The 24,019-nt window shown below is 53.5% G+C and overlaps 9 protein-coding genes across 9 annotated transcripts; 3 read left to right on the top strand and 6 right to left on the bottom strand.

The window, feature by feature from the left end:
• Positions 1 to 28: 28 nt before the first annotated feature.
• Positions 29 to 939, bottom strand: PHACADRAFT_255091 (uncharacterized protein). Its single transcript, XM_007395118.1, has one exon. It carries the CDS (start codon positions 857 to 859, stop codon positions 44 to 46), a length of 816 nt encoding a protein of 271 aa, XP_007395180.1. The 5' UTR covers positions 860 to 939; the 3' UTR covers positions 29 to 43.
• A 432-nt stretch (positions 940 to 1,371) lies between these two features.
• Positions 1,372 to 3,478, top strand: PHACADRAFT_255089 (uncharacterized protein). The gene is made up of 7 exons (XM_007395117.1): positions 1,372 to 1,403; positions 1,459 to 1,526; positions 1,586 to 1,865; positions 1,936 to 2,558; positions 2,607 to 2,822; positions 2,878 to 3,049; positions 3,106 to 3,478. The coding sequence occupies exons 1-7, from the start codon at positions 1,394 to 1,396 to the stop codon at positions 3,168 to 3,170; spliced, it is 1,434 nt and encodes a 477-aa protein (XP_007395179.1). The 5' UTR covers positions 1,372 to 1,393; the 3' UTR covers positions 3,171 to 3,478.
• Positions 3,479 to 3,609: 131 nt separating this feature from the next.
• PHACADRAFT_194921 (uncharacterized protein) lies at positions 3,610 to 7,811 on the bottom strand (the record flags this gene model as incomplete). Its single annotated transcript, XM_007395116.1, has 20 exons — positions 3,610 to 4,214; positions 4,271 to 4,393; positions 4,445 to 4,597; positions 4,645 to 4,669; positions 4,724 to 4,776; positions 4,835 to 4,967; positions 5,024 to 5,154; positions 5,208 to 5,289; positions 5,349 to 5,403; positions 5,456 to 5,537; positions 5,586 to 5,698; positions 5,754 to 5,887; positions 5,943 to 6,008; positions 6,065 to 6,217; positions 6,275 to 6,832; positions 6,892 to 7,106; positions 7,163 to 7,212; positions 7,289 to 7,458; positions 7,515 to 7,590; positions 7,645 to 7,811. 20 exons carry the CDS (start codon positions 7,809 to 7,811, stop codon positions 3,610 to 3,612), a joined length of 3,144 nt encoding a protein of 1,047 aa, XP_007395178.1.
• A 342-nt stretch (positions 7,812 to 8,153) lies between these two features.
• Positions 8,154 to 9,366, bottom strand: PHACADRAFT_255085 (uncharacterized protein). Its single transcript, XM_007395115.1, has 4 exons — positions 9,034 to 9,366; positions 8,915 to 8,977; positions 8,733 to 8,864; positions 8,154 to 8,679 (listed from the first exon to the last, which is right to left on the bottom strand). Exons 1-4 carry the CDS (start codon positions 9,355 to 9,357, stop codon positions 8,563 to 8,565), a joined length of 636 nt encoding a protein of 211 aa, XP_007395177.1. The 5' UTR covers positions 9,358 to 9,366; the 3' UTR covers positions 8,154 to 8,562.
• Positions 9,367 to 10,976: 1,610 nt separating this feature from the next.
• Positions 10,977 to 11,942, top strand: PHACADRAFT_172996 (uncharacterized protein). Its single transcript, XM_007395114.1, has 2 exons — positions 10,977 to 11,105; positions 11,167 to 11,942. Exons 1-2 carry the CDS (start codon positions 11,057 to 11,059, stop codon positions 11,691 to 11,693), a joined length of 576 nt encoding a protein of 191 aa, XP_007395176.1. The 5' UTR covers positions 10,977 to 11,056; the 3' UTR covers positions 11,694 to 11,942.
• An 823-nt stretch (positions 11,943 to 12,765) lies between these two features.
• Positions 12,766 to 14,798, bottom strand: PHACADRAFT_93065 (uncharacterized protein; the record flags this gene model as incomplete). Its single annotated transcript, XM_007395113.1, has 6 exons — positions 12,766 to 12,814; positions 12,870 to 13,227; positions 13,279 to 13,363; positions 13,419 to 13,698; positions 13,757 to 14,331; positions 14,382 to 14,798. The coding sequence occupies 6 exons, from the start codon at positions 14,796 to 14,798 to the stop codon at positions 12,766 to 12,768; spliced, it is 1,764 nt and encodes a 587-aa protein (XP_007395175.1).
• A 1,025-nt stretch (positions 14,799 to 15,823) lies between these two features.
• PHACADRAFT_172993 (uncharacterized protein) lies at positions 15,824 to 17,387 on the bottom strand (the record flags this gene model as incomplete). Its single annotated transcript, XM_007395112.1, has 4 exons — positions 15,824 to 16,844; positions 16,898 to 17,029; positions 17,080 to 17,150; positions 17,174 to 17,387. The coding sequence occupies 4 exons, from the start codon at positions 17,385 to 17,387 to the stop codon at positions 16,728 to 16,730; spliced, it is 534 nt and encodes a 177-aa protein (XP_007395174.1). The 3' UTR covers positions 15,824 to 16,727.
• A 1,261-nt stretch (positions 17,388 to 18,648) lies between these two features.
• Positions 18,649 to 19,696, top strand: PHACADRAFT_255077 (uncharacterized protein). The gene has a single exon (XM_007395111.1). It carries the CDS (start codon positions 19,017 to 19,019, stop codon positions 19,329 to 19,331), a length of 315 nt encoding a protein of 104 aa, XP_007395173.1. The 5' UTR covers positions 18,649 to 19,016; the 3' UTR covers positions 19,332 to 19,696.
• Positions 19,697 to 20,771: 1,075 nt separating this feature from the next.
• Positions 20,772 to 22,855, bottom strand: PHACADRAFT_208445 (uncharacterized protein; the record flags this gene model as incomplete). The annotated part of the gene is made up of 8 exons (XM_007395110.1): positions 22,449 to 22,855; positions 22,377 to 22,390; positions 22,087 to 22,326; positions 21,768 to 22,037; positions 21,427 to 21,706; positions 21,287 to 21,371; positions 20,876 to 21,233; positions 20,772 to 20,820 (listed from the first exon to the last, which is right to left on the bottom strand). Exons 1-8 carry the CDS (start codon positions 22,839 to 22,841, stop codon positions 20,772 to 20,774), a joined length of 1,689 nt encoding a protein of 562 aa, XP_007395172.1. The 5' UTR covers positions 22,842 to 22,855.
• Between the last annotated feature and the right edge of the window lie 1,164 nt (positions 22,856 to 24,019).

Here is a 24,019-nt window from a genome sequence, read left to right as displayed (position 1 = left end):
TATGCAAGCCTCAGTATTTCGACAACGGGCGGGCGAGGTGGACTCACATGTCAGGCCGGGTGAACATCCAAAAGCGCGAATCTTTCATGATGGCCGGTATGAGCTGTTCGTCGCGCAGGCCTTCACTAAGGGCCTGTGCGATGTGCCTCGAGCCTTTGCGAGGACCCATGATATAATCTTGGTATTGCACGTCCATGTACGCATCGAGCGTGCCACCATAGTCGACGCACGGGAGCCAGCCCCGCACTTGTGTCTGACGCTCGTGGCGGGAGCCGGTGATTTCGTACAGCTCGCCGGCGAGGGTGAACGACAAACCGCTCCTGCCGATGCGCGGTGGCAGAGAACAATCGAGCCACTCCTGAAGGTACGTCCAACACGCGACGTGCACCCAGACGCTATACGTGGGCTCGTCGCTCGCCCAATAGGTGTCGCAGCTGGTGTCCTGCTCCGCCACAATGCGCTGGCCCCGGTCGAACTCGATGAGCTCGCTGAATATACCGCCATTTGGTGTGCACACTCTGCGGATCTGCACATCATCGCCGGTCGGGTGCAGCGTGCGTCCGTGGTGGTTACAGGGCACGTACCCGCCGGTGCCGTCGAAATATCCAATGGCGATGCAGTCATGGTCGTAGCCCAGATCAATAGCAGACTTGTAGCAGCGGTCAAAAACATCGAGGCTGTCAGTGGAGAAGGCCTTTAGCAACGTGGAAGTGATCCCTTCGGCAGGGAGGTCGACAAGCCCGGCGTCGAGAATCTCCTTCGCGATTTCGGTAGCCACTTGGTCCCTCCCGCTGCAGAACCAAGCTGGGCCGCTGTACGGCCTGATACCGCAAATGATACAAACTTCGTCCCAGCCCATGTTAGTGAGTTGGTGAGTCGTCCTAACGTAAGAAAAAGAGTACGCGCGTTCTGCAGAGAAGATCTGAGAAGGTGCTGTCTACTAGATGTCGGGAGTGCCTCGTGTTCAGCGCTCACTGACATTTAAGTCTTTTGAGCTTGGTTCTGCTGCTACCCACGCATTGTGCACAGCTTGCAGAGCCGATAGATGATCGATGATGTCCGACTCGAAGTCCGCAAATCAGGTTTGGGCGTATGATGTAATTGATTAGATCTGTCAAATTGTCGGGTTATTTCCGTTAATCGAACACAATTATGCAGACTTGAAGCTTGTAGCTTGAAGTCAGCTCGTGTACTTAAGGGCGACTGGGAAGGTGACGAGATGAAGCGAGAGATTACACGTCAGGATGATCTGATCTGATCTAATCTTTTATCTGCAGCTAATTGGATGATGTTATTTACTACTATTTGGCATGCCACCTCACTGAAATTGGCGACGTGTCCGCGGTTGTCCTCATCCACGTCTCCAAGCCCGTCCACGGTCCCCGCCGCCAACATGAGCGGATGTACGTCTCGACGCTGTCTGAAACGTTGAACAAAGCTTACGAACACTCTATGCAGTCCGGTTTCTGAATCTCGTCCGTCCGTTCCTGCCACTCCTCCCGGAAGTCTCGTCGCCAGACCGCAAGGTATGCACGTACCGCTACGTGTCATCTCACGCGATACTCAGACCATACAACATTCTTAGGTACCCTTCAACCAGAAGGTGCTATGGACGGCCGTGACACTGCTGATCTTCTTGGTTTGCTCACAAGTCCCGCTGTACGGCATCATGTCGTCCGACTCGTCTGACCCGCTCTACTGGATGCGTGTCATCCTCGCCTCCAACCGCGGCACACTTATGGAACTTGGTATTACCCCTATTGTTACCTCTGGAATGATCATGCAACTGCTGGCTGGTGCAAACCTCATCGAGGTCGACTTCTCGCTCAAGGAGGATCGTGCGTTGTTCAGCGGGGCTCAAAAGCGTACGTGCCAATCCTAGTCTTCGATTCCGGAGCACTCCTGTGTACTTGCATGACTCACGTTCCATCTCAGTCTTTGCCTTGGTCATTGCTTTTGGCCAGGCTACCGTCTACGTCATGACCGGCCTCTACGGCCAGCCATCCGACATCGGCGCGGGAGTCTGTCTGCTCCTTATAATCCAGCTTATCTCTGCGTCGCTCATCGTTATTCTTCTTGATGAGCTACTTCAGAAGGGCTATGGTCTCGGCTCTGGTATCTCGCTTTTCATTGCCACCAACATTTGCGAATCCATCGTCTGGAAGGCCTTCTCACCAACTACTATTAACACTGGTCGTGGCCCTGAATTCGAGGGTGCCGTTGTTTCGCTCTTCCACTTGGTCTTCACCTGGAACGACAAGGGTCGTGCGCTCCGTGAGGCGTTCTGGCGCGACCGTCTCCCGAACATCATGAATCTGATCGCTACCGTCGTCGTCTTCGCGGTCGTCATCTACCTCCAGGGCTTCCGCATTGAGATCCCTGTCAAGAGCAATCGCTTCCGTGGCCAGCGCGGCTCCTACCCCGTCAAGCTGTTCTACACCTCGAACATGCCTATCATGCTGCAATCTGCTCTGGTGTCCAACGTCTTCATTCTCTCACAAATGCTCGCGTCACGCTTCCCTAGCAACCTCCTCGTCCGGTTACTCGGTGTCTGGGAGGTAAGCCGTTCGAAAGTGTTTTGTAGAGTGTTGCTTATCATGGCCTAGCCTCTCGAAGACTCGCCGCAGCTTCAGGCTGTTTCTGGTATTGCATACTACATGTCTCCACCGCAGAGCATCAAGACGGTCCTTCTTGACCCTATCCATACCGTGATCTACATTGCCTTCATCACCTCGGCCTGCGCCATCTTTTCCAAGACATGGATCGAGGTCTCTGGAAGTGGTCCCCGTGACATAGCCAAGCAACTCAAAGAACAACAGATGGTGCGCTCCTTTGATATCAATAATTAGCCCGTTATTTCTAACTAGAATGCTGCAGGTCATGGCAGGTCACCGTGAGGGCTCGATGTACAAGGAGCTCAAGCGTGTCGTTCCCACCGCTGCCGCGCTCGGTGGCGCTATGCTTGGCCTGCTCTCCGTTGCTGCTGACCTCATGGGCGCCATTGGTAGCGGTACCGGTATCCTCATGGCCGTTACCATCATCTACAGCTGTACGTTCTTCATATTTCTTTCATGTGAGATCATGTGCTTATGGTACCCCTTGCAGACTGGGAGATCGGCATGCGGGAATCTGGTGGCCCAGAGCTCGCTGCGCTCGGCGATTTGCTATGAGCGGCGCTGCCTCTTTCAGCGTTCGTGTAATAAAAGTTTACCCTCGGCACTTGGAGCGGGAACATAATTTACATCATCGATGGGTGGGATGTGATGCGACATCTCTGTCTGTGTGCGATTGTCACTAATCACTTGTGTATACGGGAAGTGTTTCAGTTTCACGTTCAGACGATATCTGCTCCTTGGTCCTGTAGGCGTAATCACCAAGATAATGGCCGCGTGTTGCGAAGACATACATCCCACGGCCGGTCCAGAAACGAGAGAGCTGTTGTGAAGCATTGTGGTTCTAGCAGAAATGCCAAAGATTTAATTGAGCGCGAGATGACATTATTGCCACGTGCACAATTGAATATATGTGCAGTAAAAATACCCATTAGGATGGGATTATGTGCAACGTTGACTATTGTACAGTGCGAAGAAAGATTGGATTCATGCCAAACTATGCGTCGTGTCCACCATGCCATTCCTCGTCTGGCGGACTCCGATTGACCTCGACGTTCCCCCGCTCGTCCATTACCGCGCCCTCGTCGCTTGCTTCGACGCCCAGCGTGCGATATTCGCGCACGAACACCTCGCTCAGGCCGAGTGCGTCTTTTGGCACCCAGATCCACGGCTGTTCTTCGTACGTGGACGGATGGTCGAAGCCGTGTGCGTCGAAATCCTCGTCGACGTCGCCCTCGTCCTCTGCGGCGACTGGGCGCTTTGGCGCGGCGGGCGCGAACTGTGGCAGCCGACGCGGCGCTTTAGTCAGACTCGAGTCGCCCGAGCGGTGCGTCGACTTTGTGCGTCGGTGGTGCGTCTGCTGGTGCCCCTGATGGGCGTCATTGTAGTGCGGGTTGTGGTGGTGCACGTGGTGGTGTGAGTTGTGGCGGCGGTGCCCTGCAGAGTCATACGCAGATGTTGATCCATGTGCGACGTCGTTCTCCGTGCTGCCGTGTCCGACATCGGACTGAATATCAGCGACCTTGGCCATGTTGTTCTCGACGTGTTTGGCGAGCTTCTCTACCGGATTCACAAGGTGACGGTTGACCACCATCTTCAGACCTGAGGATGGCCGTCAGTACCTCGATCAGATGATGGATCTGAAGAGAGGCAATCACCGTTTTTACTGAAGAGATTCATCTCGGAATCCTGGCTGCCGCTATGTTTGTGCAACCTATGGCTCTCCCACCGCTTCTGAAGCTGTTCTGTCGCTAGCGACATTGGGAGGAACTGAGTAATTGCTATAGAGTTCATCAGTACGTTAGCATTAAAAATATGGCCACGGAACGTACGATCAAAGCTGCGCTGGAACAACACTTGCGCAGATAATGTCACGGCCATAAGAAAGAGCATTAGGACGCCTTCGGCAAGGAATGAGATGCCGTTAGAAATCTTGAGGAAGAACAGGACAGCAAGACAGAACTGTTCGATGTACATGCCGACGACTGTTAAAGTCAGAGGATTGCACCGCTGATGGAGCACGTCGACTTACACAGGAAATTAATCGCAAGCGGGAACTGCGCCAACTAGTCAATCGGGCGGTTATGAGATACATGAGGTAAGACGCTTACGTATTGACCTCCAGTCTCCGCTTCGTCTGGTTGATCAAATACCCACGTCAAGACTAGGGGCATCGTGACCGTTAAAACCAGGCCGCGTCTCACGCAGAGGGTCGGACTCACGGAACTTCCATGCCATGAAGAACAGCAAGAACGACAACATCGCTAGACCGTTGATGATGGGCGAAAGCACGCTATATGCAAGTGCGATCGTAGCAAGCAGCGAGATGCGCGGTAACACCAGACCAAAATCCGCCTTTAGAATTTAGACATCTCAGCAAGTTGTAGGACACAGAAAAGTTTAGAAGGCACCTTTGGCATCATAAACGTCACCTCGTATGCCTGCCGCGGCGTTCGACCAAGGAACCACTTTTTGGCGAAATACAACAAGATGGTGCCCACTTGTAGAAGAGCGCTTCCGGCGCCACTCAGACCCTGCGTTACTGGATTGTGGTCAGCTTGTTTCCGGCTGTGACACGACTAGGTGGAGACTTACACGTCCAGGTGAGGAAGAAGATCGAGGCATTTGGTAGCTGAGATGCAAGGTAGGACAGTGCCTGAGTCGGGTTCTCGACGATCTAGCAAGCGCGAGTTGAGGATAGGAACATTGGAGATATAAAACTGGGCATTCACTAACCTGAGCAGCTGTTGATGTCAGACCAGAACTCAGTGTGACGATGAGGAAGCCGTGACTATCATCGCAAGTCAGTGTGATGCAGCATATCAGCGGAGAGAAAGACAAACATGACGAGGAAGAGGAAGTAGCGCTTGTAGACGCTAATGGAAAGTAGCGACCATCGAGGGATGTTCTCATACCAAGCCAGACCTGACATAGATTGTTAACCTTAAGTGGGAGTGGAAGAGCTGCACCTACCTCGTAGTAACCAGGGCAAGATGGCAAACAAAACTGCAAGGGCAAGCGGAGGCAAAATACCTTGGATCATACCAGGTATGGGCGTAGGCGCGTTGCGGATCCAGCAAAGCCAGCTGTCCCGTCGTAAATCAGCGGCAGCTCATTCGACAGCCACCATAGATGACGTACGCGACTTTCTGACAGAGGGTAGAGACGTTGCTAAGTGTGCCAACAAATGCGACCGGCGCGAACCAAAGAACAATGAGTGCGATGCTGCCCATCCAGGACGTGACGTAGCGAAACCGGGCCTCGTATGCGCCGTCCTGTGAGCCGCGGCGATCAGCTTCAGCGTGCCAGGCAGACTGAGGGCGGGCCTACGTCGATGTTGTCCCAGATAACGTCCTTTGGCGAGACTTCGATGAACTTTTCAGCCATCATCAGGGGCTGGAAGTACGTTTGGTCGGTAATGGGGAAGGCAGCAAAGGCGAAGAAAGACGGACTTTGTGGTAGCTGACACACTGCGCTAGCACATGTGCACCCATTTGCAGGTTGCACTGGATAAAGGCGCTGCCCAAGGGCTTCGGCATCTTATCAGCCTGCGCAAGAGCGCCGCGCTTCTCCTCGATGCTCTTATTCAGCTTCGAGATCTCGTCCTAGAAAACCAGTGAGTAAAAATGTCCTGAAGGCCACAGCGCAACAATGAGACTAACCATGCACCACTTGATCGTATCGACCTTCTTTCCAAACAGACCCATAAACCCGAGCCTGTGGTGTGGCCGCTTCTTCGGGAGCGCATACTTCTCCAGGAGTGCCTCTGCATCTATGCCCACGTCTTTCTCAACAGTCGATGCACCACCAGGCGACAGCTGCCCCGCCTCAAGAATGCTCGTTCTCGTCCGGCTATGGCGCGATCCCGAGCTCGCAGGCACACTCTCCAATGAGACGTCCTCGAACGGGTTCACAGCCTTCTCTTTCTCTGCGCCAACGGCAGTGCGCAATGAATCGAGGCTCGGCCCGCGTCCGGTGTCAACGATGTCGTGGCCCACGCGGCGCTCCTGCATCAGGTACGCATCCAGGTGCTGAGTCCTCTCGCGCTTTGTGAGCACAGGCGCACTCAGCTTCGGCAGCGGCACAGGGGCCTTGCCGTCCTTGCGGAGCTTCTTCTCCTCTTTGTGTTTCGCGCGAACAACCTTGCGTATGAGCTTGGACGTTGCTTGCTCGAGGAGCTGGCAGGCTTCCAGGCGAGCATTGTAATCTCCGTTGAGAGTCTGCATATGGACTAAGTAATCCGCGACAAGCAGGTACATGGTGCAGCCTCAATGCTTACCCTGGTGTCCCTGTAGATCCAAACGTTCTGAACACCTCCAGGGACGAAGCTCGCCCATCGCCTGAGCTCATGCTCATCGCACATCTCTGGCGGAACGTTTATGATAAGAACTGTGCGTGCTTGAGCGAGCGTAGCGTGCGATGAGGAAGTTAGGAATTCATGGCGCTTGAGTGTGTAATGGACGAGCTCTCGACGAATCAGGAAGAGCGTCCAGACTGTGCAGCAGTACAATCAGAATCGTCATTTGCCGATGATTAAGTGACGCATCTACTCGCAAGTTGAGATATAGACGACGACGACGTGAGCCACGTATCGCTTAGTCTCCGTGTCAGGTATACTGAGGGCTTCATGTGTCAGTGGTAATGATAGCTTACAGAAGCACCCATATAAGCCTTACTTTCCCCAGCTCAGCCGAGATAGACGGTCAGTGAAGTTGGCGTTGGGTAAACCAGCTGTGTCGACAGGCAGGAGAACGAGCCAGGTCAAGACCGTGATGGAAGCGAATAGTATGATGAGCAGTCGAAGAAATCGAAGGAACATGTAGGCATCCATTCCGTTCTTTTGCATCTGTACAAATATCTCCTTAAGGTATAGTCGTACCGCGGAAGGCGAATGTTACTCACGATGTCTCCTGTAGGTATCGTAACGATGGCCAACAGCCACTTCCACCAACCTCCAGGCAAGCTTACTGCCCGTTTGCTGGAAAGGCGTCGTAATCAGTACCATATACGGAAGTGTCGTAGAAGGACGCACTCTGGAGGCGGCAGGTATGTCCTAGGCTCGTATATTCGCCATAGTCGGCTTCGCAAGACGACGAAAGCGATGACCTCAATTGCGAGGATACTGGCGTTGGTGATGAGTGCGGTCAAGAACGTCTGAGAGTCGGTTCCATCTGCCTTGCCGGGCGTAACCTGCGACATGATTTTCTACCTGACTCGCCAGTCAGCAGTTCATTAATCACTGTTTCGAAGTATATCCAAGTCCAGACGAATGAGAGTGGTAGTTAAGAGAGCGGAAGGGTTTGCAAGGGATCAGAGCTGGAATGAAAGTAATGAAAGTGAAGTGCAGCCGGGTCTGACTGGCCATCATTGTTATTGTATTTCCGGCGGGAGGACTGCTACGCGACTGGTTGAACAATACTGACGGAGCATCAGGTTCCGACGCGCCTGATGCGTTGATGCGCTGCGCTCTCCCTAGCCGACGATTGCACGTGACAAAGCGTTGACGACCTCGTTCATGGTGACTTGAGGTTGTGGTGACTGGTTTAAAACTGGTAGGCGGAGTCTAGAGCTTCTAAAGACGTAATGTACATGCTGGGAAAGAAAAGCGGGTAGACCAAATTCAATCTAGACGGCGCTGGACCTGCTCATCGCCAGCGCAAACTGTTCGGTCCACGACCATAAATACAACAAAGCGAGCACATGCTAAGCATGCAGTGCTTGGAACGACGCCCCCAGATGGCACGGTAGCAGATGGGAGAACGGCCGAGGTCGCAACCGGGCACCGCAAGCAGCAAACGACGCTTTCGCCACGAGCAGTATGCCTATTCGCTCGCTGCCGCTAAGATGGAATCTTGATTGCGATGAGAGCTGCATTAAATATCGACTATATTGAACCCGCATGGCTAATACAATACACTACTCACCCGAGCCCAGCCCCCAAGCCACGAGATTAACGACCTAGACGGTGCGCCATCCAGAAGCGGAAGCAGCCGTACGCTAGCACGGCAGAGGCCAAAATAATGACAGTCAATATCTTCGTCCCAATTACCGACGATTCATGTTCGACCTGGCGCGTATGTTCGTCAACCGATGGAGTAGCAGAGAATATAACCAGCGTACCACTGAGGCGAACGGCGACAGGATAGGGATGGTGAAGTGCACACTGCGAGATTGTCGCGCGGGAGAACGGTTTGCCTGAGGTGTGTACAGTAGGAAAGCGACAAGACCGACGAGCGCCGTGAGCAGTGCGATCTATGAAGGCAATCAGGTTGGTCGGGCATGTCCACGAAGCGAAGGCCTACTGCTATGGCCTCCAATCTTCTTTGCCTTGACTCATGCATCTGATTCACTTGTGCTACTTCTTGCTGATGAACTCTGTGTCACACATTGGAGGACACGCAGCGACGGAAGGTAGACTCACGGTGCGTTTCGTCTCCTCCACGACAGCCAACATCTTAATCTCCTCGTGGTGCTGCGTCTTCACAGACAGAATAGCTTCCGCTGTAAGAGCTCGCGCAGCCCAGTACTGCTCTGCAGGAGTCACGGGCTTCACAATCTTGGGAATGGGTACCGCGACGACAGGTGAAAGCGGCTTCGAGGGGGCAGTCATTACTGCAGCGGCACGAGCCAACGCCATCGTACGGCTCTCGTGTGACACGATGGTCAAGGACTCTTTCGTATGTGCCTCATTCGCGCTATGAGCTTTGTGAGGAGATGGTCTTCTGAGCTTGTTCACGAGGGACATCAGCGACAGCTTCATGATGAGAGTCAGTCAAGGAGTCTTGGAATGAGCGGATCCGCCTTACACGCGTTTTAGAATGAATCGTGACACGTTAAACACAGCCCCTGTCTGCAGCTACATATAATCGAAGGTTGGTTGAACAGCAGCAGGCAGGCGGTGTAACCAATGCGGCATGACGCGGCAATCAGTGATCCGCGCGCCTAATCAATACCCAAGAGCGAATTTTCTCCTGTGGCTCAGGCGCAGAATCACGGGGCTAATTTTATACTATTTTGCGCGGATAGAGGTGCAAAAGCACATTCAGTTTGTTTCATAAATACACTTAAGCTATTCCCCATGGGGATGTTATCGTTTTAGTGGTACAAAAAGATACGCTGCTTTTACACCTTTTGAGGTATTACAAGAGTCGAAATATCCTTAGGGCGAAATCATCATCATTTCTTTCTCCATGTGTATTACTCTATATATGGATAGCCCAGCGGTAGTTGCACCTCTTTTTGCTGCGAGCTGACCAACTTTTTACAACAAGATTGACTAAAAAAGGCGACTTTATTTTACTCTTATTTTCAAATTTTACCTATCATATATTTTCACCGGAAAGTGTTCAGGCTTTTTAGCTTCTTTTCTTACGGTCATTTTCGTACCTCTGTCAGCTAAAAATATTTACTAATTAGCCCCGTGTAATATGGCCTTTCCCGTTATTGCACTATACTGCTATTCCACTCAGCGCTGGCTTCACCCCCCTAATGCCTGGACAGTTGCGTGCAAAACGATGGTTGTGCTCGTCTTGCGTGTCGCACACAGCGCGCCGACTCCTATGACAGCTCATCATACGGTGCATCCTGATCTTATATCCCTGGCTGCGAACCTTAATCGGTGTAACATGCCGGCCCATGCATCTTATTGCTGCTTGCTTTCGTCATCGTATTTCTGGTCCAATGATCTCACCTTTACATCCAACACTAGTTCTACTCACGTTCGCGCTTCAGGATTCCTTTAACGACGCAAACGGGTGCGCCGACTATTCGCAATCTGTTCATGCCACATCAATATCTTTCGAACTGGTATCTCCCTTGCCCTATCATGCACCTCGGAGCCCCAGAACTTAAAACAGACCATGCAAGCTTCCCAGCATGCCCAGCATCTTGTTGCCGTATCATCGTTGTTAGGCGCAAACCTTCTCTATCAGCAGATGCACGTAACAGGGGGTGGAAACGAACTCGATTTGTTTAACTGCTAAGACGGCGAGGGAGAGCGTGTCTTCGTGTCTGCCCTCTCTTTGACTCTGTAATTTTGACTTTTTGCTCGGCTATGGCCACCACACTTGTCACAACCACCACAATCCTTACTATTGGCGGGTCGCCGCCGACAGCTGTAAGTAGATGTCGTTCAGTATGAAGTTGAAGAGACAACTCAGGATGTTGAGCGTAGACTGGGCTCATATTGGCAACCGGTGTGAGTACCACACTCATAGCGGCCTACTTTTGGTCCTCACTGGGGTGCATATCTATGAAACCTATAGCAGACAGCAACTACTCTAGCTCTACCTCTAGCCAACGGGATCCCGATAACTCTCAGCTCAAGCACACCGCCCCAAAATACACCGCACTCAGTAGCACTCGCGCCACCGTCCAAGCTGAACTCAACATTGATCGCTTCCATTGCTAGCGTAGTTGGTGTTGCGGTGTTCCTTGCAGTAACGATGCTGGTCAGAAAGGCTTTGAACAGGCGGCGCGTGAAGGACTCAGCAGGTGCGTCTGTATTCAGATAGTGGCATCAACATCTTCTTCACATCTTTTCGCTTGCGACTAGAAACGCCCGCCGCGCAACTGCTCCACGTCAATGCTACCACAACGCATGTAAGCCAGCTCTCGAGGCAGGGGTCGCTGGCAATCAGCCCGGGCGAGCGCAATTTTGAGACGTCGACACTATCCGCTGTGGCAGGCAAACTCACGAACTCCCCCTTCGTGACTACAGACATGGAAAACCTCTCGCATCGAGGGTCAACGGTGGTCCCCGAGTTCTCCGATGCGAGTCCGAAGCTCGAGGACGACGGCCGCACGGTTATCAATGTCTCGCCGCTGCCCGACGCAGAGCAGATGCGGCAACAGGCACTGGCACAGATGCTTGCTGAAGACCCGGCGCCCATGTGGAGGCCGCGCGCACGCACCCGCTCTCGCTCTCGCAGAAGGCGTGCCGTCGATGGCGGAGCGGAGATGAATGGGAACGGCGTACAACGGAATGCCAGTCCTACGCCAACGACCATCAGCACTGACGCGGATACAGAGTACTCTATCAGTGCGAGCACGCTTCCGCCTGCGTATGATCGATACGATTAGCCAGAAAGACATTCTGATCTTGGTAATTTATCACGTATTTACTTGTACCTGTGCTTCGCTGTCATCTCTCCGAGTCATCGCTCTTTGAACTTCGCTCGTTACTAGACCCGGACACTTCGCAAAAACATTTTGCCCACAAATTAACTGCAGCCGTACTTTTAGTTTACTCGGAATACCTCTTCGATACACTGTATGCGGTCGTAGTTATGTATTTTGTTCAATAAGCATTTACATGTTCATGACGCAGATGCGACAGCAGCGCAGCGATTCGGACGTCGTAGGAAACCGTTGGTCACAGTAAGCATGCGAGATCTGTCTTCGCATTCAAGTTCAGAGCGTACTCGTTGATTTGAGGTGCATAACGAATCTCGTTGCGTCATGCTTGAGTTCGTCTTCCTTGTTGCATGAGAAACAATCGAACCTATAATTTCTCTCCAACTTGAAGTGGCAGTCACGCAGAGACAAACATGACATAAGAAATCTCACACATATTCATGCCATCTTGTCGCTTCAATTTCTACGGCACGACACCGTCTCCTTCGTCTCAATCACCGCACCAAGATGACAGACTCAGGCGTCTCAGCGCGAACGATCTACCAAGTTGGCTCAGGCGCGCCGCCCCCGCTCTGAAGGCCTTGACACGTACGCGCACCGCTGCTCGAAACTTCTAAGTTCCACACTACCGCCGTCGTTGCCTAGACAGTAGCAGTCAGACAAGGTATACGACGGGGTGGCACCCCAGCAGTGCGGCATTAATGGTAACGTGAACTTGAAACTGGAAATCGTGGGACAATAACCTCACTCGTTTTTGGAGTCGAAACTGAGACGGTCCCAGCCATTATAATTGACGTTTTACTACATAGCATAATTGGGTGCAACTACGAGCCTCTGAAGACAAAAAATTGGTATAATTAAGTCTAGTAGGCGTGAAGACCTCAGTGTCGATATAGTGGTGTCTACGTGAGGATAGCGCGTGAGTCATGCGGATCATGATGTGAGAGTTTCATAGAGCGCAGTGGTAGGTGTGCAAAGGTAAAAATAATGCAAGATAGCCGGCCGTCATCAGAGATATCTAATCGGCGTACTTGCTCCACGAGCGAATGCGCGCGCCATAGCGATACCTACCAAAGCAGGTCAGCACGTGTATCTCGCAAAAAAGCCCGCCCCGCCACTCACAAAATCCACGGGATCGGCAGCATCAGTACCGCGACACCACCAAGGAGGCTGCACGCGGGACCAACGCCGAGGTTGTGGAAAAACACGGTGCTGAACAGCGGGAACGCGGCGCCGACCATCGACCGGAAGAAGTCGTTCCCCGCGAGCACAGACGCGACGTAGCGCGGGTAGCAGTCCGCGAGGTAGTTCACGCCAGCTTGGAATAGCATGTACGTCCCTGCGGCGAAGAGCGCGGAGGCGACGATCGGCACGCTCCAGTGCACAATCGCGTCGCTCGTCCAGCCAAACCAGAACATGGATATGGGGAGCAGCACCGAGCCGACGATGGCGATGGGCAGGCGCATCTCTGGGACGAATGCTAGAGGCAATCAGCAAGACTAGACGCACAAAGAGAGTGCGCAGTACGTACTGTTGTTGACAAAGTGGGGCTTCAGGACCCTCAGAGCGTAGGGGGCGTAGACGGCGTATGTAAGGGCCGAGCCGACGAATATGCCCTGCGGACGGTTCAACAAACCAATCACACTACTCTTGGTGCAGCGAAACACTTACGAGGAACGCCAGCCCGTTCTCCCCAAGATTGAAGCCGTGCGTCTCAACAAAGACGACCCTGAACGACTCGATGAAGATGTAGAGGATGCCGTAGACGAGGGCAACGTAGATGTTCCAGAACGCAACGATCGGCTCGATAAACATCAGGATGAACGGCCGCACGAGGTGCATCATCGCAATGTCGCCGACCGTCATATGCTCCACCTCGATCTCGCCCTCGGACTTGAGCCGCTTGTTTCCGGTGATGCGGCGAAGGCGTGCCGCACGGCGGTACAGCAATCTACGAACACATAACAATCAGTTGCTTTGCTCTAAGCTCAGACAGCGCAGACACTCACGCCGAGGCAGATGTCTCCGGGAGGAAAAGCATCAGAAAAATGAGCGTCGCGCCGCTCATCCAGAGCAAGATCCAGATCGTCCACGTCCAGTCTTCGCCCTGCGTCGCGAAGCCGCCAACGAGCGGTCCAAGTACGGGTCCACCAACACCGGCGACGCTCCAGAGGCCAATGACGACGGCACGGTACTCGGGTGCCCATATGTCGCTGAGGCTCGCGCCGCCGGTCGCGAGGGCGGGCGAGCCGGCGAAGCCGGCGACAAAGCGCAGCGGGAGCAACGCGCCGAGGTTCTTCGCGAGCGCCGTTGGCACCTGGAGCACGACGAAGAGTGCAAGCGAGAGGATATAGACTGTCGTGCGCCCGATCTGCGGCAGCTCCGAGAGCGGGCTGAGGAACATTGGACCGACGCCGTAGCCGACGACGAAGAGCGTGAGGCCAAGTGTTGCGGCGACTGACGAGACTCCGAACTGGTCTGAAATTCCGCCAATGCCTGGAGAGTAGATCGCGGAGCCGATGTACACGCTGAAGGTGAGCAGGCAGATTTGGAAGGTGATGAAGGATTTTTTGACGATGGACCACTAGGCCTCCATTAAAAATACAGAGCGGGCGTAGGGAGGGCAAAACATACATTCTGAGGGTCCTCTGGGTCGTTTGGTCCGTACCACTCTACTATGCGAGATTCAGTGATTTCTTGCAATACTGGCGCCTTTTCCTTTTGCTTCGCGAGATCACCTTCTTCGACCTCCAAAATTTTCTGCCGCGCTGGTCTTTGCTCTTCTGAGGGTTCGCATATGGCTATCGTAACCTGTTCGGAGTCGACGCGAGGAAGTTGAGATTCTTCATCGACAGGTCGTTCTGGCTCGGCGACGGTAGTTATTTCGAGGATTGAACGGGAAGAAGATCCGCTCTTAATGCTTCCAACGGATCTTGGTGGCGTAGGGATGGTGAAGTCCTGGCGGTCCTCCCGATGCTGAAAGAGACGGTGACGCGATAGATGGTAGAGGACGTCGCCTACGAAGGCATCGCGTATTAGGGCAGGAACCATTGAGAGTTGCGAGTGAGATTGTGAAGGAAACGACAGGAGCTCGCCTTCATCTTCTGACGCTTATAAAGGGTTCAGGAAATGAGCGCGGTAAGCAAGGTAACATGAGTCGAGAGGCCGCGTCCGAGTGCGGATCGTTCTTGATGGCTTGCGCAAGTGCTCGGCACGGTGGGGTGATGTCCCCAGCCGAATATTCGGTGATCCCACGCGGTGACCGTTCTGTGCTGCTCCTCCGCCCAGCCGGGGGATTGGTGGGTGTAGGGCCCATGGGTCTGTACATTAAGAGACGGTCGAACATGCACTGGGTAGTAAGTTACCAAGCGTTAGCTTTTGTCCTTTCCAAATTGGCCAAAAGATTGCTCGAACAAGGACCAAATTTCTCAGGTTTTTGCCCAGGAGATTGGAGCGGAACCCTCACTTTCTCCCAGTTTCGTTGTTGGTTTTGGACTTCGTTTCGTTCAATCTGTCTCGTTACGAAAGCCGAGAAAAAAGTGGTCCTAATTTGATCAGGTTTAGTGAGATTTTACCAAGGAAAAAGCTGCGGTTACCCTGCCATAACACGTACACGCCGTCTCCTGGCGCCTGCAATGCTGCAAGGAAGCGCCAGCAGCTTAAGGGACCGACGCGGAGGAGTCAGTGCGCTAGGCGCCAAGCTTATGTTACCAGCCCCACGGGCGTCTCGGCAGGTCGCTGAGGCCTCGTGGTCGACGGTCATTGGTAGGCTTAACAGTAGTATGTCCGCTTTTAATGAACGGTAGTCACGACGTCGCAGAGGTCACAGCCATAGAAGACACACTAGACCGCTTCTAAAGATATTTTGGCGTGTGATATATGTTTACTATCGGAGCCCACAACTCACCATCTGAGACTTAGAGAGCGAACCAGAGATAGGCCCGCCTCTACATCTACGGTTGCTTGGTAGTTTCCGCCCCTCTCGCCCCGCTCTCTTCATCCCCCTCCTGAAAAGCTTGAGTTATGCTCCTGAGAATGTACTCCATCTATAAGTAAATTCACATGCCGTCTCGGAAAATACATCCCGAACGAACCTTATGCCATCTAGACGAGGTACGCGTATGCTCTTCGTCACGATGCCGGTGCTCACTGTTTCTCCTGTACGGCGACGTTAATGCTGACACGCATTACGGACGAGTTGACGCGCGAGTGAAGGGGCTGTGCCACATTCCGGGCTGGGACGGCAATGTACTCCTCTCATGTCCTGACCATATTGATCAGATGAGATGGGAGATGATGCCACGGGCTGGGACCGTGTTAAGATTGGATCCGCTATCCCACATCGGGTGCGTATGGAATACATCACATACGGCAATGCCTTGCTGTCAGAGATTTTTGGGACAGCTTGTTGCGTCAACTTTCAGAGCGCCAGGGAAGGGGTGGGAACAATAGAAGAGCGCGAGGATACTGGCGTTGAGGATGAGTGTGGTCAAGAACATCTGAGAGTCGGCTCCATCTGCCTTGCCGGGCGTAACCTGCGACATGATTTATTACCTGACTCGCCAGTCAGCAGTTCATTAGTCACTGTTTCGGGGTATATCCAAATCCAGACGAATAATAGTGGGAGTTGAGAGAGTGGAAGGGTTTGCAAGTGGCCAGAGCTGGAATGAAAGTGAAGTGCAGCCGGGTCCGACTGGCGCGCAAAATGTCCGGTCTACGACCATAAATGCAACAAAGCGGGCATACGCCAAGCTTAGAATGAGGCCCCAGATGGCACGATAGCAGATGGGAGAAGGGCCGAGGTCGCAACCGGGCACTGCAAGCAGCAAACGATGATTCCGCGAGCAGTATGCTTATTCGCCCGCTGCTGCTAAGGTGGAATCTTGAATGCGACGAGAGCTGCTCTGGAAATCGATTATGTTGAACCTGTATGGCCCGTACAGCAAACTGCTCACCCGAGCCCAGTCCCAAGCCACGAGATTAGCGACCTAGACGGTGCGCCATCCAGAAGCGGAAGCAGCCGTACGCTACCACGGTAGCTGTCAAAATAATGACAGTCAATATCTTCGTCCCAATTACCGACGATTCATGTTCGACCTGGCGCGTATGTTCGTCAACCGATGGAGTAGCAGAGAATATAACCAGCGTACCACTGAGGCGAACGGCGACAGGATAGGGATGGTGAAGTGCACACTGCGAGATTGTCGCGCGGGAGAATGATTTGCCTGAAGTGTGTACAGTAGGAAAGCGACAAGGCCGACGAGCGCCGTGAGCAATGCGATCTATGAAGGCAATCAGGTTGGTCGGGCATGTCCACGAAGCGAAAGCCTACTGCTATGGCCTCCAATCTTCTTTGCCTTGACTCATGCATCTGATTCACTTGTGCTACTTCTTGCTGATGAACTCTGTGTCACACATTGGAGGACACGCAGCGACGGAAGACAGACTCACGGTGCGTTTCGTCTCCTCCACGACAGCCAACATCTTAATCTCCTCGTGGTGCTGCGTCTTCACAGACAGAATAGCTTCCGCAGTAAGAGCTCGCGCAGCCCAGTACTGCTCTGCAGGAGTCACGGGCTTCACAATCTTGGGAATGGGTACCGCGACGACAGGTGGAAGCGGCTTCGAGGGGGCAGTCATTACTGCAGCGGCACGAGCCAACGCCATCGTACGGCTCTCGTGTGACACGATGGTCAAGGACTCTTTCGTATGTGCCTCATTCGCGCTATGAGCTTTGTGAGGAGATGGTCTTCTGAGCTTGTTCACGAGGGACATCAGCGACAGCTTCATGATGAGAGTCAGTCAAGGAGTCTTGGAATGAGCGGATCCGCCTTACACGCGTTTTAGAATGAATCGTGACACGTTAAACACAGCCCCTTGTCTGCAGCTACATATAATCGAAGGTTGGTTGAACAGCAGCAGGCAGGCGGTGTAACCAATGCGGCATGACGCGGCAATCACGTATCACAGCGGATCAGTTCCACCAGTGATCCGTGCGCCTAATCAATTACCCAAGAGCGAATTTTCTCCTGTGGCTCAGGCGCAGAATATGGCCTTTCCCGTTATTGCACTATACTGCTATTCCACTCAGCGCTGGATTCACCCCCCTAATGCCTGGACAGTTGCGTGCAAAACGATGGTTGTGCTCGTCTTGCGTGTCGCACACAGCGCGCCGACTCCTATGGCAGCTCATCATACGGTGCATCCTGATCTTATATCCCTGGCTGCAAACCTTAATCGGTGTAACATGCCGGCCTATGCATCTTATTGCTGCTTACTTTCGTCATCGCATTTCTGGTCCAGTGATCTCACCTTTACGTCCAACACTAGTTCTACTCACGTTCGCGCTTCAGGATTCCTTTAACGACGCAAACAGGTGCGTCGACTGTTCGCGATCTGTTTGTGCATCGATATCTTTCAAACTAGTATCTCCCCTGCCCTATTATGTACTTCGGAGCGCCAGAAACAGATCATGCAAGCTCCCAGCGTGCCCAGCATCTTGTTGCTGTACCACCGTTGGCAGGCGCAAACCTTCTCTATCAACAGATACACATAACATGAGATGTCGCGTTAGGGAAACGGTCAGTTGTGGGATCGAACTCAGTTTGTATAACTGCTCAGGCAGTGGTACCGGTGAAGCGTGTCTTCGCGTCCGCCCTTCCTTTGACTTCTTTTTTTTTCGCTCGGCTGCTATGGCCGCCACAATCCTCACCACTGTCCCCGGGGAGCTCGCTGAGGACGAATCGCTGACAGCTGTACGTAGATGTTGTTCGGTATAAAATTGACGAGATGACTCAAGATTTGAGCATAGACTGGGCTTATATTGGCAATCGGTGTGAGTGCCACGCTCATAGCAGCCTACTTTTGATCCTCACTGGGATGCATGTCTACAATACCTATAGCAGACGTCCAATACCGTGGTAGCTGCTCCATCTCTGGCTAGCGGGGTCTCGGTAACTCTCATCCCAAGCACGCCGCCCAAAAATACGTCGACCTTAGTGGCATTCGCGCCACCGTCCAAGCTGAACCTGACATGGATCATCCTCATCGCTAGCGTCGCTGGTGTTACGATTTCCCCTGCAGTGATGATGCTGGTTAGAAAGGCTCTTAGAAAAGGTTTGAACAAGGGGTGCGCGAAGGCCTCAGCAGGTGCGTCTGTACTCAGACAGCATCAACATCCTCTTCACATCTTTCCGCTCGCGATTAGAAACGTCCGCCGTGCAACTGCTCTACGTCAATACTCCCACAGAGAATGTCAGTCAGCCTTCGATGCAGGCCTCGCCAACGATCAGCCCAGGCGAGCGCAATCCTGAGACATCGACACTGTCCACTAGCACTGTGGCAGGCACGCTCATGAACGTCCCCGGGCCCTTTGTGGCAGGTATGCCCACGAACTCGTCCTTCGTGGCTACAGATGACGATGACCGCGCGACCATCAACGTCTCACCGCCGCCCGACGCAGAGCAGATGCGGCAACAGGCACTGGCACAGATGCTTGCTGAAGACCCGGCGCCCATGTGGAGGCCGCGCGCACGCACCCGCTCTCGCTCTCGCAGGAGGTGTGCCGTCGATGGCGGGGCGTAGATGAATGGGAACGGCGTACAACGGAGTGCCAGTCCTACGCCAACGACCATCAGCACTGACGCGGATACAGAGTACTCTATCAGTGCGAGCACGCTTCCGCCCGTGTATGATCGATACGATTAGCCCGAAAGACATTCCGATCTTGGTAATTTATTGCATTTTTACTTGTACCTGTGCGTCGCTGTCATCTCTCCAAGTCTTTGCTCTTTGAACTTCGCTCGTTACTAGACCCGGACACTTCGCAAAAACATTTTGCCCACAAATTGAATGCAGCCGTACTTTTTGCTTACTCGGAGTACTTCTTCGATACTCTGTATGCAGTCGTAGTTGTGTATCTTGTCCAATAAGCATTACTGTAGATTTTCGACCTGAACGGCGGTCACAGGTCACAGGGCCTCAAATCTGCCGCTTGGAGGCTTCTGTCACGGATTACAGAGGGGCTCGCCGGTGTGTGACAATGATGGGTAGGCCAAAATGTTTGGGCCCGGGCCTGCGGCGCGCCCGTGGGGAACCTCAAAAAAAATAATAACCGGCCGCCATCGCTTCGCGGTGGCTATCACTCACAAGTCATCGAGGCCTCCGCCGCTGTCGCCGCTACGGCTGTACACGCTCAGTCACACCCACCGCCATTCAGGTCGAAAAGGTACAGTATATGTTCGTGATGCAAATGCAACAGCAGCGTAGCAATTCGGACGTCGTAAGAAACCGGCTGAGCACAGTAAGCATGTAAGAGTCCTTGGATTCAAGGCATACTATTTGAATTGCGGCGCGTAGCGAATCTCGTTGCGTCACGCTTGAGTTCGTTTTCCTTGTTGCATGAGACTCAACAATCGAACCTATAATTTTCTTTCCAAGTAACAGTCACGCAGAGAACAGTATGACATACGACATCTCGCGCATATTTGCGCCATCTTGTCGCTTCTACGGCACGATACAGTCTCTTTTGTCTCAATTATTGCACCAAAATGACAGGCTCAGGTGTCTCGGCGTGAATGATCCATCAAGTTGGCTCAGGCGCGCCGCCCCGCTCTGAAGGCCTTGACACGTAAACGCGCCATCGTTACCTATAGCATCGGACACGATATACGACGGGGTGGCACCCCAGCAGTGCGGCATTAATGGTAACGTGAACTTGAAACTGGATGTCACCTCGTGGGGCCATAACCTCGCTCGTTTTTGGAGTCGGAAATGAGACAGTCCCATCTATTATAATTGATGTTTTACTACGTGGCATAATTGGGTGCAACTACGAGCCCCTGAAGACAAAAAATTGGTATAATTAAGTCTAGTAGGTGTGGAGACCTCAGTGTCGATTTAGTGGTGCCCATGTGAGGATAGCGAGCGAGTCATGCGGATCATGATGTGAGAGTTTCGTAGAGTGCAGTGGTAACTGTGCAAAGGTGAAAATAATGCAAGGTGGCCAGCCGTCATCAGAGACATCTAGTCGGCGTACTTGCTCCACGAGCGAATGCGCGCACCATAGCGATACCTACCAAAGCAGGTCAGCACGCGTGCTTCCCAAAAACGCCCGCCCCGCCACTCACAATATCCACGGGATCGGTAGCATCATCACTGCGACGCCGCCGAGGAGGCTGCACGCGGGGCCGACGCCGAGGTTGTGGAAGAATGCAGTGCTGAACAGCGGGAACGCTGCTCCGATCATCGACCGGAAGAAGTCGTTCCCCGCGAGCACCGACGCGACGTAGCGCGGGTAGCAGTTCGCGAGGTAGTTCAGGCCCGCCTGGAAGAGCATGTACGTCCCCGCAGAGAAGAACGCGGAGGCGATGATCGGCACGATCCAGTGCACGCTTGCGGAGCTCGTCCAGCCGAACCAGAACATGGATATAGGGAGCAACACCGAGCCGACGATGGCGATGGGCAGGCGCATCTCTGGGACGAAGGCTGCGGGACGGTGAGTAAGGTTTGGGCACATAAAGGCCGTGTACAGTGCGTACTGTTGTCGACGAACTTGGGTTTCAGGACCCTGAGAGTGTAGGGGGCGAAGACGACGTATGTAAGAACTGTGCCGACGAATATGCCCTGCGAAGGGCTCAATGAGCTGACCGCATTTCATTTGATGCGATGGGACGCTTACGAGGAATGCCAGCCCGTTCTCTCCAAGATTGAAGCCGTGTTCCTCGACGAAGACGACCCTGAATGACTCGATGAAGATGTAGAGGATGCCATAGACTAGGGCAATGTAGATGTTCCAGAAGGCGACGATCGGCTCGACGAACATCAGGATGAACGGCCGCACGAGATGCATCATCGCGATATCCCCGACCGTCATATGCTCCACCTCGATCTCGCCCTCGGATTTGAACCGGTTATCTCCAGTGATGCGGCGGAGGCGTGTCGCACGGCGGTACAGCAGCCTACAAACATGCCACGGTCAGCTATATTGCTCTGAGCACAGACGGCACGGACAGCACTCACGCATCGGCCGACGTCTCCGGAAGGAAGAGCGTCAGGAAGACGAGCGTCACGCCGCTCATCCAGAGCAAGATCCAGATCGTCCACGTCCAGTCCTCGCCCTGCGTCGCGAAGCCACCGAGCAGTGGCCCGAGCACGGGCCCGCTGATGCCCGCGACGCCCCAGAGGCCGATGACAGCCGCGCGGTGCCCGGGTGCCCACATGTCATTGAGGGTTGCCCCGCCGGTCGCGAGCGCGGGCGAGGAAGCGCAACGGGAGCAGCGCGCCAAGATTCTTCGCGAGCGCCGTCGGCACCCGAAGCATGACGAAGAGCGCGAGCGACGAAATGTAGACCGTCGTGCGCCCGATCTGCGGCAGCTCCGAGAGCGGGCTGAGGAACATCGGGCCGATGCCGTAACCGACGACGAAGAGCGTGAGGCCGAGCGTCGCGGCGACGGGTGAGACGCCAAACTGGGCGGCGATCTCGTCGATGCCTGGAGAGTAGATCGCGGAGCCGATGTACACGCTGAGGGTGAGCAGGCAGATTTGGAAAGTAATGAAGTATTTTTTTGGCGATGGACCACTGGGCGTACGTCAAAAATAGAAGACAGGTATAGAGAGGCTGGAACATACGTTCTGAGGGTTCTCTAGGTCGTCTGATCCGTACCACTCTACTATGCGAGATTCAGTAATTTCTTGCAATACCGACGCCTTTTCCTTTTCCTTCGCGAGATCACCTTCTTCGACCTCCACAACGTTTTGCCGCGCCGGCCTCTGCTGTTCTGAGGATTCAGGCACAACTATTGTAATCAGGTCAGAGTCGACGCGAGGTAACTGGGACTCTTCGTCGTCAAGTCGTTCCGGTTCGGCGACGGTAGTTATTTCGAGATTCGAACGGGAAGACAATCCACTCCTCGTGCTTTTGACAGATCTTCGTGGCGTAGGGATGGTGAAGCCCGGGCGGTCCTCCGGGTGCTGGAAGAGACGGTGGCGCGATACATGGTAGAGGACATCGCCTATGAAGGCATCTCGCATCAGCGCGAGAGCCATGGAGGTGCGGGTGGAGGCACGAAGGAAACTATGGGAACTCGCGTTCATCTTCCGATGCTTATAAAGATTTTGCGAAATGAGCGCAGTAAGAAGGCGAAGAAGAGTCGATGTGCCGCGTCCGAGTGCAGACGGCTTTTGATGGCTTGCGCAAGGGCTCGGCTGACTGAGCACGGTGGGGTGGTGTGCCAGCCAAATATTTGGTGACTCCACGCGGTGACCGTTCTGCGCTGCTCCTCCGCCCGGACCGGGGATTGGTGGGCGTAGAGTCCGTGCGTCTGCGTGTTAAGAGACTGCCGAACATGCACTAGGTAGTAAGTTACTAAGTGCAGCTTTTGTTTCTGCCAAATCAGCCAAAAGACTGGTAGAACAAGAACTAAATATTCTCAGATTCTTACCCGAGAAAATTGGATTACAAACTTCGCTTTCTGCCAATTTCATCGCCAGTTTTGGCCCTGGTTTCGCCGAATCTGTCTCGATGCGAAAATCAAAAAATATGGTCCTTATTTGGCCAGGTTTAGCGAGGTTTTACCAAGAAAAAAGCTGCGGTTACCGCCCAGCGATATCGGCACACCTGCCATAACACGTACACGCTGCCGCAGCTATTTCCCGGCGCCAGGAACGACACGAAAAAAGGGCCAGCGACTTGAGGGACCAACGTGGAGGAGTCAGTGCGCCAGGCGCCAGGCTTGTGTTACTACTGTAGCGGAGTGAACGGTACAAACCGGCCAGGGAGGCGTGACAGTTAACTTGCCCTCCATGCTACAAACCGGCCTGGGGTTATGCGTGACATGTTAGTTTGTGGGGGGAAATATTGGCTAATCAGGTGCTTCTGACAATCCTATCTGCAACTACAGCCCTTGCTGAAGGCTTGAAAGCAATGAAAAGGCCAGAGAAATAGTCATACTGCCTATAAAAACTGGCTTATGCTCCCTTCAGACCCTTGAAAAGCCATGAAGCGTGACAAGAAGACCGGAATTACAAACCGGTGAGGGGGTGCGTTATGCGTTACGGTTTGTACCGTTCGCTCCGCTACAGTAACCAGGAACCCCAGCCCCCATGGGCGTCTCGGGAACGTAGCGGAGGCGGGAACTTTCGTTTGCTGACAGATCACGGCAATGCCACAGACCTTGTGGGGTCGCTGAGGCCTCGTGGTCGACAGTCATTGGTAGGCTTAACAGCTATGTCCGCTTTGATGGGCGGTAGTCACGACATCGCAGAGGTCACAG

The sequence above is a fragment of the Phanerochaete carnosa genome (genome assembly GCF_000300595.1).
Source record: "Phanerochaete carnosa HHB-10118-sp unplaced genomic scaffold PHACAscaffold_4, whole genome shotgun sequence".
Taxonomy (NCBI): Eukaryota; Fungi; Basidiomycota; class Agaricomycetes; order Polyporales; family Phanerochaetaceae; genus Phanerochaete; species Phanerochaete carnosa.
The sequence above is the reverse complement of the archived record's forward strand: the minus strand, read 5'-3'. Positions and strand labels throughout refer to the sequence as shown.

What these genes read in the sequence shown, in the direction of transcription:
- PHACADRAFT_255091 (XM_007395118.1), bottom strand. Translation starts at nt 859, where the DNA reads ATGGGCTGGGACGAAGTTTGTATCATTTGCGGTATCAGGCCGTACAGC.
- PHACADRAFT_255089 (XM_007395117.1), top strand. An exon ending in TCTCGTCGCCAGACCGCAAG is followed by an intron (nt 1,527 to 1,585) that starts GTATGCACGTAC and finishes CAACATTCTTAG; the next exon opens with GTACCCTTCAACCAGAAGGT. An exon ending in GTTCAGCGGGGCTCAAAAGC is followed by an intron (nt 1,866 to 1,935) that starts GTACGTGCCAAT and finishes GTTCCATCTCAG; the next exon opens with TCTTTGCCTTGGTCATTGCT.
- PHACADRAFT_255085 (XM_007395115.1), bottom strand. Translation starts at nt 9,357, where the DNA reads ATGTCCCTCGTGAACAAGCTCAGAAGACCATCTCCTCACAAAGCTCAT. An exon ending in TGGAGGAGACGAAACGCACC is followed by an intron (nt 8,978 to 9,033) that starts GTGAGTCTACCT and finishes AGAGTTCATCAG; the next exon opens with CAAGAAGTAGCACAAGTGAA. An exon ending in GAAGATTGGAGGCCATAGCA is followed by an intron (nt 8,865 to 8,914) that starts GTAGGCCTTCGC and finishes TTGCCTTCATAG; the next exon opens with ATCGCACTGCTCACGGCGCT.
- PHACADRAFT_172996 (XM_007395114.1), top strand. Translation starts at nt 11,057, where the DNA reads ATGCTGGTCAGAAAGGCTTTGAACAGGCGGCGCGTGAAGGACTCAGCA. An exon ending in GCGCGTGAAGGACTCAGCAG is followed by an intron (nt 11,106 to 11,166) that starts GTGCGTCTGTAT and finishes GCTTGCGACTAG; the next exon opens with AAACGCCCGCCGCGCAACTG.
- PHACADRAFT_255077 (XM_007395111.1), top strand. Translation starts at nt 19,017, where the DNA reads ATGCAGGCCTCGCCAACGATCAGCCCAGGCGAGCGCAATCCTGAGACA.